Here is a 13140-nt window from a genome sequence, read left to right as displayed (position 1 = left end):
TCTGTGGACCAGGCTGGTCTCGAACTCACAGAGATCCACCTGCCTCTGCCTCCCGAGTGCTGGGATTAAAGGCGTGCGCTACCATCGCCCGGCCAGTTCCTCAACTTTTATAAAACAAAAACTGATACAATTATAAGAACTTCTCAGATATGTATATAATGGAAAACTTTAACATTTCTCTCAACTTTGATGCATCAGGAAGATAAAAGTAAGTAAATAGATTGAGACATACTAATTTAGACATACTAATGAATTGTTGGCTACACACACAGTTATGTATCTCTATAAAATGAATTAGAGAATAATCTTGTCACTTAAGAAACCATTTCTGAACATTATTGGCAGTGTTCCTGTCCTGACACAGCTTATACTTTAGTAGGAGAGTAAAGTAAGTGACTGATAAATATGTGTGATATGTTAAGTGGCAAAAGGAAAAAAAATATGCCATGAAAGCAAAAGCAGGTAGAGTTGGGTATGGGGCTCAAAATCCTGGGTTTAGCCCCAGTTTTAAAAGACAAAAAAGAATGAAGGAAGAAAAAAGGGCACATTAAGAGAGACAAGGCTAACCAAAGTGGTGGTGAAAAAGTGTTGTCTTCCTTTCTTCCTTCCTTATTATTTCTCAAAGAGTAGGTGTAAGGGAGGTTGGTCCCCGCAGAGTCAGGACAGGACACACACAGACACCAAGTTCTCAGCATGAAGGTAATTCATTACCCCAAAGGGTCAAACAGTGGGAAGAGGTTGCCTCTGGATCAAGCAAAGGCAGACAGCAAGCAGCAGTGGTGGCTTGGATTGGGACTGTTCATTGCAGCTTAGATACACAGTCCTCCCTTTGCCTGAATCTATCCATAGAAAATAACAGTGAGGAGGAGGGACCCTTTGCCTGGCTGTTGATAGCTCTCATTCTTGTGTAGATTCGGGGTTGTCATCTATACCTGTTGAGAGGACTTTGGCTTTTTCTTAAGACTCTTAAAAGGTTTTAAATCAGAGAGGTATGTGAGCTGTGTTAAACTACAGGGAGATCAAGGAAAAAATGGACTCCTTGACTGTAATCAAGAAGAGAGGTGGTAACAATTTGACCATTCCCATGCCAGGAACAATGAAAAGAGATCTAACTCTGTGAACATGCTGGGAAAGGTGTGAGAACACCAGAATTGAAAGTATTTTGTAAATTTATTGAGCTTTCAATTTCTCTTACACACCCAAATGGTGGAAATGTTAAATAAGTTATTTAGTGTGAGAGTCTGGAGTTTAGGAGAGAGGTCCCAAGTTCCCATGAAAAGTTTGAGGTTATCTGGGAAGTGGTGGCACACACCTTTAGTCCCAGCACTTGCGAGGCAGAGTTTAATTTGAAGATGATGTCTCCTTCTTTACCTTTGTAGTCCTGCTTCTCTGGATAGAACACCCTTCCCTGATATGCACAAAGACTCATTTCCTTTTTTTAACAGTTGCTTTTCCACTAAGGCTTTCTGTGGCCGCTCTAAAATTTTATTTTACTCATACCTTAGCTCAAGATACTTTGAATTTCCCTTCCTCTCTTTATTTTTAATCTTAGTTTTTTTACCACTATTTAATATACTGTTTATTTTACCTTAACTGTGTCTTTCTAAAATGCAGATTCTATGAGTGAAGTGACTCTTACCTTTTCCTACTACACTTAGACTATCACTGAGCATATATATGGTAGTCTGGTTTTTGGTTGTTGTTATTGTTTTTTAATTAAGCTATTATACATTTATATGCAGTGGCAGGAAATAATATAGAGGGATCCTTTACATACTGCATAACATGTCCTCTGGCCTCTGTAACAAACCTGGTGACAAGGGAGATTGTTTCTCTCACAGGGCCTTGCCTCTCTGAAGATCTCAGTAGCTGGTGGCTTTCCTTGCTTTGGAGCTGCCCTGTTGCATTTTCTGCCTTCATCTTCATATTCCTTTCTCCTTCATGTGTCTGCTCTCTCTCTGCCTGAGGACACTTTTGGTGCCATTTAGACTGTGCCTACATTATTCCCTTAGTTTGGAGTTCTTAATTTAATCACACAATAGACTCTGCCATGAAGGAACCCTTATTCATTCTGGAGATTAGAACATTAGACTTCTATGGAGGCACCATCCAAACATTATACAGATCTTGCCCATTCTCCACAGGGTAACAGTTAGTAAAATCATAGTATAATGAGACAAAAGGGACATTGGCAGAGTCTACTGATCTAATTCAGATTTTTTTCCAGTTTAACGTACTAATTTACCTCTATGTCACTGTACTAATCTAATTATGCTTGCTTTTATCATTTCTTGTAGGTTAATATCATACATAGTAAAGATATCAAACAGTTCCAGCACAAAAAATATCCCTCCTATTTCTTTTTATACTTACATAAAACCTGCTTTTTTTCTAAACCTTTTTTCAGTTCTTTAATTGAGCTAGTTTTTCCTTTATTATTGAGTTGTAAGAATTCTTTATATACTCTGGAAACATACTTTAATAATTATACCTTGAAGTGTACATTAGAGTAGTTTTTAGTTTTATGCTACTGCTATCACTAACAATTTTCCATTTTTATGAGCTCTAAAGAAAATCTCATGATTGTTAGCAGTTACTCCCCATTTATATCTCTCCTTAGCGTTAGCCATCACTATTACTTTTTGTGTGTTTATTTGCCTATTTTGGATAGTAAATTTAAATGAAATCATACAGCCTTTTGTGACTGGATTCTTCAGGATTATAATTTTTTTTTCTTTTTTTTCCTCCAAGACATGGTTTCTTTTCCTGACAGCCCTAGCAGTGGAACTCACTTTGTAGACCAGGCTGGTCTCCAGCTCATAGAAATCCACCTTCCTCTGCCTCCCAATTGTTAGGATTAAAGGTATGTACTACCGTGCCAGGCTAGTGACATGTTTTCAAAGTTCATTTATGATGTAACATAAAGGAGCTTAATGAAATATATCACTGTATTAATCTCATTTCTGTTGCTATGATAAAATACATGACCCAAGAGCAACTTGTAGAAGAGGTTGTTTGGGAATATATGTTCTATATGGAACTATAGTGCAGAGATTTACAATGGTTGTACAGTTCCAGTCTGAAATGATAGAGCAGGCAGGCATGGCGACAGACAACAGGAGTTGGAAGTTTGTTGGTTTCATCTCTCCACATGGAGAAAAAAAAAAGAATGTGACTAGAAATGTGACAAGTCTGTAAGCTCTGAAAGACTACTTTAGTAACACACTTCTGCAAGGTGTTCCTCATCCCTGAAGTTCATACCACTCCTCTGCAGCCAGCACTTCCAGTGTTCAAATGTATTAGTGTTGTGCAATGTTTTACTCTTTTGACTTTTGGGGGGCCTGCCACCCAGCTCCCAAGTAAACATGTATGGAGGCTTATTTTTATTTATAAGCACCTGTTCTTAGGTTGGCTTGTTTCATTTTTTTAATTGATTTTTATTGAGCTGTACATTTTTCTCTGCTCCCCTCCCTGCCTCTCCCCTTCCCTTTAACCCTCTCCCAAGGTCTCAGGAGATCTTGTCTTTTTCTACTTCCCATGTAGATTAGATCTATGTATGTCTCTCTTAGGGTCCTTATTGTTGTCTAGGTTCTCTGGGATTGTGATTTGTGGGCTGGTTTTCTTGGCTTTATATTTAAAAACCACTCATGAGTGAGTACATGAGATAATTGTCTTTCTGGGTCCAGGTTACCTCACTCAGTATGATGTTTTCTAGCTCCATCCATTTGCCTGCAAAATTCAAGATGTTGTTATTTTTTTCTGATGTGTAGTACTCTGCCTCCCAAGCATCGGGACCTAACTCTGTCCATCGTCATAGTGTTTCCCATTTTTAATGTGGGGGAAAACCTCTCTTTTTAAACTAATTCCTCCCTTTAAGAATTCCCAATTGTCTCACCCAGTCTGGGATTAAAGATGTGAGCCACCACTGCTTGGCTCTTTCTCTTTTAGATAGACTCACTCTCATGTAGCCTATGGTGGCCTTGAACTCACAGAGATCCATCTGCCTCTGTCTCCTGAGTGCTGGGATTAAATATTGAGGTTTATGGTGGGATGCCAGCCCCCCTAAACCACTCAGGATTCAGAAGGAAAGCTATAGCAAACTGACTTAAAAGGTCTGAGCATAAATAAATTAACTCACATAAGTCTTTTTATCATATTCTATTTATTCTTCCTATGCTTTCGCCAGTGTTATCTAGATATCCCTTTTGATGTTCCTCACTGTCCCTTGCTGTTCTTTGCTGTTCCCTTTCAACGTTCCTTCTTGATGTTCCTTTTCAGTGCTGCTCCTAATCCCACAAGGTTTTCGGTTTATATACCCACACAGACGTAGTTAGCAATTCCATAGGTGATAACAATGGTACCAAGCATGCATTTATTTTAGGGCTAACAAGATGGATGGGGACTATGTCTTAGAAGGGGCGTGGCTGTGAAGCTCCCCTGTAGAGACCACGAGGATTAGGATGGGGCTCTAAATCAGTACAGAATTCTAAGAAAAAAAATGTGCGTTAACTATATTTGTGTGGTTATTTAAGCTAGAGTTCGTAATTGGTAAATGTAGAAAAGAGGGAGGAAGTTTGCAAGGCTCCTCTCTTTGTGAAAGTCCTGCAGGTAAGGATAATCGTGGGGGATTAGTTTTATGTAGATTTGACTTTGAGGATGAAGGCTTGGCTGAGTGAATGCTTTGACACCAGGGCCCCACAGTGTGGGATAAGGTCACCCAGTTGCCAGTACAGGAAAAGTCACGTTTAAGGAACGATTTATGCATTGCTGAGATGTTTCAGGATGAATCCCATTTGGGAAATGGGAAAGTCATGGCCTCACAAGATTTCTACAGAATTGACAGCAACTGTTTCCAAGGCAGGTGTTCCCGAAGCTCTGTAAAACAGGTTTCTATTGGAATATACTCCCACGAGTTTGGCTAGTGATCTGTAAGCTGTACTTTTACTGTTTAATGCTTGTGACTCTCAGCAATCAAAGGTGTGTGCCACCACTGCCTGGCCTCTATTTCTAAGTAGTGTGGCTAGCTCCATCCTCTGATCTTCAGGCAAGCTTTGTGTGTTAAAGCACAAACAAAATATCCCCGTAACTTACTCAGTTATTGTGTGTATATGGTTTTAAGGCTGAGCACTCTGTAGACAACCAATAAGAGGGCTGTTCCTGAGAGAGGTTAGTTTTCCTGCTCCTAGCAGTCCCCCTGCAGTCAGTAGTTGTCTGTAGTTCTTTGTCTAGGAATGGGACTCCTGAGAAATCTTTTCTTGTCCATGTTGACGTTGACGTGTTCATTGATGCTGCTATTGTCTGGTCCTTTTTTTTTTTTTTTTTTTTCAGCCTTTTCTAGGAGAGACTGTCTCACAGTAGATTTTCTGATGTTCTGGCTCTTGCGTTCTTTCCATATCTTCTCTATGATGTTTACTGAGCCATAAGTGCAGTGTTTTGGTAATTTTTAAACTTTCTGTGTATGTGTGTGTGTAAATTTTATTTTATTTTTCAGAGCTACAGAGACTTTTGAAGTAGAAAGTTTGCGACCTCCCCGGTTCTTTAATGAAGATGGAGTTATCCGACCTTACAGGCTGAGGGAGGGTACAGGAAATCAAATGTTACAGGTAAGTGAAAAAACGTCTTACAAACGAAAATCAAGTCATGAAACTTAGGTGTTTTAAAATAGTTACACAATACCTTAAAAATAGATTAGACTTTTATTTGTCTTATTTAGCTCTATTTATACTTTTATTTACTTAGACTTTAAAGTACATTTATTTACTATAAGATTCTTTTTTTCTTTTTTACAGGCCTCAAAAAGTTTGATATGAAAACTGTTAATGCATGACTTTGCAAGTGAAAGCCAACACTAGATTTTAGTCTTAAACTTACTTGTACAGACTCTGTGAATCTGTTTCAGTATTTTGAATATAAAGAAAAGATTTTTGTATTGGTAACTTACGTTAAAATGTGAATCAGTTAAACCTTTCCACAGACCATTCTTGGTTCTACTTTGGGTGTTCTAGATCTGGTCAACACCGATATGCCTTGTACGCCTTTAGTGTTGATAGTATATACTTAGCTAGTTAGGTTTTTCTATTTGGGGTACTTCTTTCATCTTTCATACTACTACTAGTTTTTATATTAAATATTTATATTTTATATTAAATATTCATTTCTAATTTATTCATGAAGGAAGGGAAAACAAAACTCAGGAACACTGCCACTATAGATCATCGTGGTTCTTAAGCATTTTTGAGAATGTTAGCAGAGCTTTGTGGGATTTGCTGCACAGTTCAGAGCAAGCAGTATCTTTTAGTAAGGAGATAGAATGTGTGGGACAGTAATCTGAGTCAGTAGTCTGAGACTAGAGTAGTTTGTCAGCACAGACATTGTCATTACTTGATAACTCAGGTTATGGTAGAAGTAACAACTCATACCCCAGGCTATCCCATTGTCAAGTTGTTTTGGTTTGGAATACTAAAGTATTTGAAAAGAAGGAGTCAGCATTTTTATATTTTTGAAAATATTCCTAATAATAATAAACTGTTGAAACATGGAGTTTCTCAAGTTTAAATAGGATAAAAAATTAAAACTTTTACTATTTTACTACTGCATGTAAAGTACATAGTATTTCATTAAGTGTACTTTCCATCACCTCTGGGTCATCTGTTCAGTGATTTAAAATATACTGTATCATTTAAGTTCAGTATTTAGTAAAGTGACTTTTACCTTGATTTTTAGTCCTATTGAAGTGCCAAAATAGTTTCAGATTACGATAGAATTGGCAGTCTCTTGGGAGTTGTACCTAAAGAACATGTTCTATAGTCTCTACAATGAGATTGTTCAGAGACAGGGAAGTTACAGGTGTCACCTGGCTAATCCAGTTGAAACATTTCCGTCCTATATCTGCCTGCTCTTTTAAAGAGGAATTAACATATTTTTACTATATTGAAAATGCTTTTCAAAATAGAAGTAAAAATAAGAATGTTTCTCAAGAACTATTTAATACAGTTGCTGCAAAATAGGGATTCATAGTGAAGAGAATTTAGAAATAGACTATCCTCATTATCCAGGGACAGATTATACCAATAGTTTCTGATTGATAACTGGATTTCAGTGGCAAGGAAGTTTATTCCACACCGTAATTAATTGTTTCTTTGGAATTTAAAACCATGCATTTCTACTCATCACATTTAAGGATACATATTATTTTTATTAGGCCAGTCTTTGCTAAAAGTTCTGTTTCCGTAAATAAAATATCATAATCTTTTTCAGCTTTGTGTATTTTTTCAGTTAAGCACATTATTAACTTGAATACTTACAGGAATTTAAGATGTCTTAGTGTTTTGCAGTTATCACTGTTAGTTTACAAATGTAAAAGGTTAGTTTATGTTCTGGAAGTGATAGTGCTTTTCTAAGTTAAAGCTACTTTTCTAAAATTTAAAAATAAAATTTCTAGCACATTTGTTAATGAGATAAAATACAAAGTAAAAGTGGTAGAGCAAGAACCCCGAGGTTGGATCCCGAGCACTGCATCATCCAGCATGGTGTTACCCAGTACATGCATCCACATGCGTGGTGATCCAGTAGTTGGAGGTGGAGATAAGAGGATAGTAAACTACAGAGCAAGCTTGAGGTCAACCTAGAAGAATGAGACCCTGTCTCAAAAATAGGATTGTTATCTGCCTAGATTTCACCTAAATGATTTAATGACAGTGCTTGATAAAAAGTTTGTTGCTTTCTACTTTCTAATGTTTCTACTTTTTATCTCTTTTTACAAAAAAAAGGTTATCTGTGTTGACTAAATGCCATATACTTGCTTATACATAATATAAATATAAAATACATTCATTTTATGCCATTCTAAGAAGCAGAATATTATTTCAATGCTTCCTAGAAGTAATGAAGTGACTTGTAAAGAAGTAGAATAATCTTAATATATTCCTAGAATACCTTATTGATACATGAAACCATGTCTGACATGAGTATGTATGTAGAAGTTATCTTTAGGCCTGTTAAGTTCTAAAGTATTAATACCTACAATTACAGCATGGAAGACAGATGAAAACTCTGCTTTAAAATTTCTATAACACCTAAACATTTCATAATTTTAACATGTTTTTCCTGCAGTTTTCTATACTTAACTAACCTTTATGCTTCTTTTTCCTTTACCATGCTGACAGAAAACTCAGGTCTACAGGGAATGGATTATGACTCCCAATAGCAGTAGTGATGAGGAGGAAGAGACTTAGTCAGAGCCCAGTTGTTAAAGTTCATATGCTCCTTACCATTTCATTGAACGTTTGTGTGACTGTTGTCATCACACCCAGATGTCCATTTTTAGGAACGTAAACCCTGTTTACTTATAAAATGTTTTTCTGAACATCATGATGGAGCAAAGCAATTTATTTACACACAGGCAAATGTTTTTGTCAGTTAAGGTGTAGAGTATATCATATATTACGAATTTGCTTTTATATATCCTCGCTCTGTGTCCCACAGTGTGTTGTTAAGAACTGAAGTCAGACTTAAGTGAGGTTTTAATGTTCATGACTTCTACTCTAAATCATCTGCTTATTTGTTGGCAAAATATCTTTTTTTTTTTTTGATAAAACGTTATGTGAATTTTCTGGACCGTAATGAAAATACCATTGTTAAGAGAAACTCAAGTGGGCGGGAGGAAGGACAGTAATGCCGTTCAATGTTTTGTATGTATTTAACACTTAAAGCGTTTTTGTCAAATTTCTTTTCATAATAAACGTATATAACTTGAAGCTGTGTGGATTTATTCTGTTCCAGAATCATCTGAGTTTTTAACTATTATATGAACTCTTGATTTGTCATAGAAAATTAATTATAAGTATGCTCTAAAATCTTCAATAGTTATTTTAATGTTACTTATTTCCTCGTACACTTCTGAGACAGTGAGCAGTTTATTATCTAACTTACATGTCCATATATTGTATCCCTATTAAAATACTATGAATTAATTCAGAATAATAGAATTTGTATAATAAATCATAAATTTAGACATTTTTTCTGAATATTGTGAAGAAAGGGCATCTTTTGTCTCTGAGTTTTACAAGCAAATCTATTTTATGTTTTGGTATTGAATTCTTTTTTAAACAAATATAATTCTCTTGTTCTTCTTTGTAAAGATAATTGATGTGGTAAAAACAACAAAAAGGCAAATGCCCTAAAAAGATGAATTGTTATGGTCACTGTAATGCATAATCACCTATGACAGCTAAGTCTTTTGATCAGTAAAGGAATAAGGAATATTTACTTTAACTTGCATTAAACACTTTGAACCTACATTACGTTGTAGGAGATAATTTGCTAATTTTCAAGGTTTCTTTTCAACTCATGATTTGATTTCTGCATTTGCCAAGTTTTCATTCCTATAAACCATTATCTTCTATGCTCTTTGAAAATGACAAACCCACAAGAGCAGAAAGGGCCAGCTATCTAGTAATTAGCTCTTTGTCTTTCCAGCATTCAGTCACATTAAAACAAAATCAAGGATATGTATAGCAAGACCTGAAAATAAGCAAATATCAAACAACAGTTTTTATTACAGTAATAGTCTTGGAAATATGTAGATTAAAATAGTGACTATAGAGTAACGCCTTCTGCATCACCCTAACTTTGTTTTACACCTGCTATTTCCTAACCTGTAGCCATCATCACAAAGCTGCCTCTTCTGCTAAAAAGCTGAATGAACACAATTGTCATACTTTATGTGCATAAGGAAGGAAAGGTGGAGAAATTTCTTAATTTCTAATGTTGCAGAGCGTAAGACCTTTCTCAGAGAGAAAGTGCCAAACTCGTGGTTTGCCAGACATTTGCTGAGTTTTCCTGTTGACAATCTGTGTAGCTAATTTCTGTGGTTCCAATATCATGGAGATGTTCTTCGTGTGTGTGTGTGTGTGTGTGTTGTGTGTGTGTGTGTGTGTGTGTGTGTGTGTGTGTATTAAAAAGAAAACATTTATTTACTTTTTGCCTTTTAAAGCACAAAATTTTCAGACTTTTTTCTGTAAACATTAGGTATCCTAGTATTATGGGATTTTTTTGGTTTTGTTATGTTTTTTAATTGTTTTTATTGAACTATACATTTTTGTCCACTTCCCTCCGTTCTTCCTTTCTTTCTTTCTACCCTCTCCTGTCACTCCCATGCTCCCAATTTATTCAGAAAAGCTTCTCTTTTTCCTCCTTCCTATGATCTATCTATGCCTCTCTTAAGGTCCTTTTTGTTATTAATATTTCCTAACTATTAAGAATTTATCTGGCTGGAGAGATGGCTCAGAGGTTACGAGCACTGGCTACTCTTCTAGAAGTCCTGAGTTCAATTCTCAGTAGCCACATGGCAGCTCACAGCCATCTATAATGAGATCTGGTACCTTCTGTATACATTTGTTATATGTACAGAATGCTGTATAATAAATAAATCTTTAAAAAAAAGAATTCATCTAGAAAAATGTTCTAGTTATTTTGACAGTGGCTTGCCATTTTAATTAAAAGAAAATTAGAAGTAGAATCATATTTATTTAAAGTCTCTTCAACAGGAAGATTAAAAACAACATCACAGTTATGTGTAAGCCTTATTGTTGTGTTCTTAGGGTTTCTCATTATTTGGTTTAGCCCTTAGGAGTATCATATGTTTTTAGCAGTATAATTGCCCCTTTCTGGTTTTCTGCCACTGGAAATGTTTTCAAGCATCTTTAATCACAAGTACTAATTGGTTTTACAGTTTTGTTTTTTGGAAAGCACTGCTTTTATCAGAGAAAAGTTTAAGACCTAAAATTGCTCTTGTTTTGTACTATTTTCATCTTGGTTGGAAGTGTAGAATTGGAAACAAGTACTATTTTGTTCTGCACCTACCCAACATAGAAAAAGAGTTCACATTTGAGTCTTATGAGGTAAATAGTTCCTTTCTCGCTGTTTAATTAGCACGTTTTTAAATAGTGTCTGTCCAGTATGGAAGTCTGTGGGAAAGCAATATTTGGAGCTTATTTTGTAATACTGTACCTTTTATATAGTTTAACTTTATGTTATGAATTTCTGCATGATCTTTGCTTGTGTGACTAGAATAGGAATGGTCTCTCTTCCCTGAATAATTACTGTTGGGAATTCATTATTCCCAGTTGTTTCTCCCTTGTGCTTGAATACCATACTGAAAACTGAAAAAATAAAGTCCTAAAATTGTGTACCTCAAAGCTATGTATATGGTTGGTTAATTTTCTAAGCGCTGTTAAATGAAATCAGTTAGCACTCACAACACAATTAGATGAATAGAAATTCAGAATAACATTAGAGTAGTTTTGATATTTATTTGAACCAAGAAGCCAAAATGAATTTCAATTCAGTCAAACTTACAAATTTCAGCCTTAGGGCCTGCCAGGATGGCTCAGTGAGTAAAGGCAGTGGCTGCCAAGCCTGATGGCTTGAGTGTGATCCCTGGGACCCGTATGGTGGTGCCCTCTGACCTCCACACAGGTACACATAGGTAAACACACACACAAACAAATAAATATGAAATCATTAAAAATATTTTTCATTGATGAGTGTCAATTTTAAGGTCATGTTATAAAATGAATAAACTGGAGCCTTGTAGATGTCTTGACTGTGGCATCTCATACTTGGTATGAAAATATTGTATTTATGTTGTAAGGTCATGCACACTGAAGAATATTGCTGTCATTGCTACTGTTTTGTTTAGCTTATATTCTGTGGTAACATTCCACATTAAATTTTGTTATACTAATGGAAAGAGGATTAGAACCAGCTACCCTGTTACTGAGTCTTTCTGCTGCATCTTCAAGCCTCAGTTTTATAGATTTCCTTGCAGATGAATATCATAGTCTCCAAGTATTAAATGTCCAAGAGCTTTAAATAAAATGCTATGAAGTACAGACATTAATTTAGATGAGTAAGGGTGGTCATGTTAAAGGAATGCTTGTTTTATTCATGATTTTCACCTTGCTCCTTTGTAATAAATGATGACAATTAAAAACATTACACTTAATTTAATCTAAGTCATTGAATGAACAAGTAAAAAGCATCATAGGAAATCTTGAATCAAAGATAATGAAGTACATGATTCAGAATAGATCTGAATTAGAGAACATATTGGAGTAATTTATGATCTTCATAAATTTGTGACTTTATTTTAATGTGGTAAAGCATTTTCATATCCATAATTACCTCTCAGTATGGTAAAGTCAGTGTAGAGAATATTCAGCAATTATTGTCTACAATGTGCCTTCCTGTGTCAGTTTTACAACAAATGTATAATAATTCTGTAATACTGGATTTTAATGTAGTCCTCATATATACAAATTTTAACAGTGAAATAACAACAAAGAATCTCTCTTAAATGAGCTATATTATTCTTGAGAATCTTATATAGTGTTCAAAATTTAAGGCAGACAAAATAGTATATAAATTATTTTTTTTAAAAAATCAGACCAGAGTTTAAGATAAGTACATATAATTTGATTCTACTAAGAATATTTTATAAGTTGTCATCTATCAATAATCTGTTATCTATATTATGTCTACAAAGATTTTCTTACTGTATTCGATGAAACTTGGCAGTTCTGTGAATGTATAGTCTTAGATACTCTAACCGGGTGAAAAACTTCAGAGCCTATGTAACCCCAGCACTCGGGAAGCGAACCTGGATATAGAACGAAATCTTGCCTCAAAAATACCAGACTGGTAGGTAGATTCATTTAGATTAATAGTCGTTTCTGTAAAGCCCGAAGTCCTGCTCATGAGTGATTTCACCAGCATTGATTCTGATAGAAAACTTTCATAGCTGATGTGAAAACTCTATTTTTCATAAATTTTATAAATTCTATATACACATTTGTTAAAATAATATTTGTTCATTAAAGAAAAGTGGGGGATGGGAAGATAGTTAAATGGGTAAAGCTGCTGGTTGCAGAAGCCTGGCAACCTGAGTACAGAACCAGACAAGGTAGAGACAGTAGTGCAAGCCTGGCCTGGCTCACAAGGTGGAGTAAAGATCCATGTTAAGCAAGGCAGAAAGACAAGAGCAATCCTTGCAAGGTGTCTTCTGATCTCCATACATGCTGGCATGTCCCTCCCCCAGACAGTAGGTGAACATCTCTCTCTCTCTCTCTCTCTCTCTCT

General features: G+C 35.6%; 1 protein-coding gene across 2 annotated transcripts in view; it reads left to right on the top strand.

Moving 5' to 3' along the window:
- Positions 1 to 13140, top strand: part of Vps13a (vacuolar protein sorting 13 homolog A) — a 221262-nt gene that overhangs the window by 189900 nt on the left and 18222 nt on the right. The window contains exons 68-69 of one of the 2 annotated variants that reach the window (XM_026781029.1): positions 5492 to 5603; positions 8166 to 9045. In XM_026781029.1, the coding sequence (XP_026636830.1) occupies positions 5492 to 5603; positions 8166 to 8234 (181 nt within the window). In that variant the 3' untranslated portion in view covers positions 8235 to 9045. Of the gene's footprint in view, positions 1 to 5491; positions 5604 to 8165; positions 9046 to 13140 lie in introns of those variants that run through there. The other variant, XM_005352017.3, reaches the window with a different exon arrangement.

The sequence above is a fragment of the Microtus ochrogaster genome, chromosome 8 (genome assembly GCF_000317375.1).
Source record: "Microtus ochrogaster isolate Prairie Vole_2 chromosome 8, MicOch1.0, whole genome shotgun sequence".
Lineage (NCBI taxonomy): Eukaryota > Metazoa > Chordata > Mammalia > Rodentia > Cricetidae > Microtus > Microtus ochrogaster.
The sequence above is the reverse complement of the archived record's forward strand: the minus strand, read 5'-3'. Positions and strand labels throughout refer to the sequence as shown.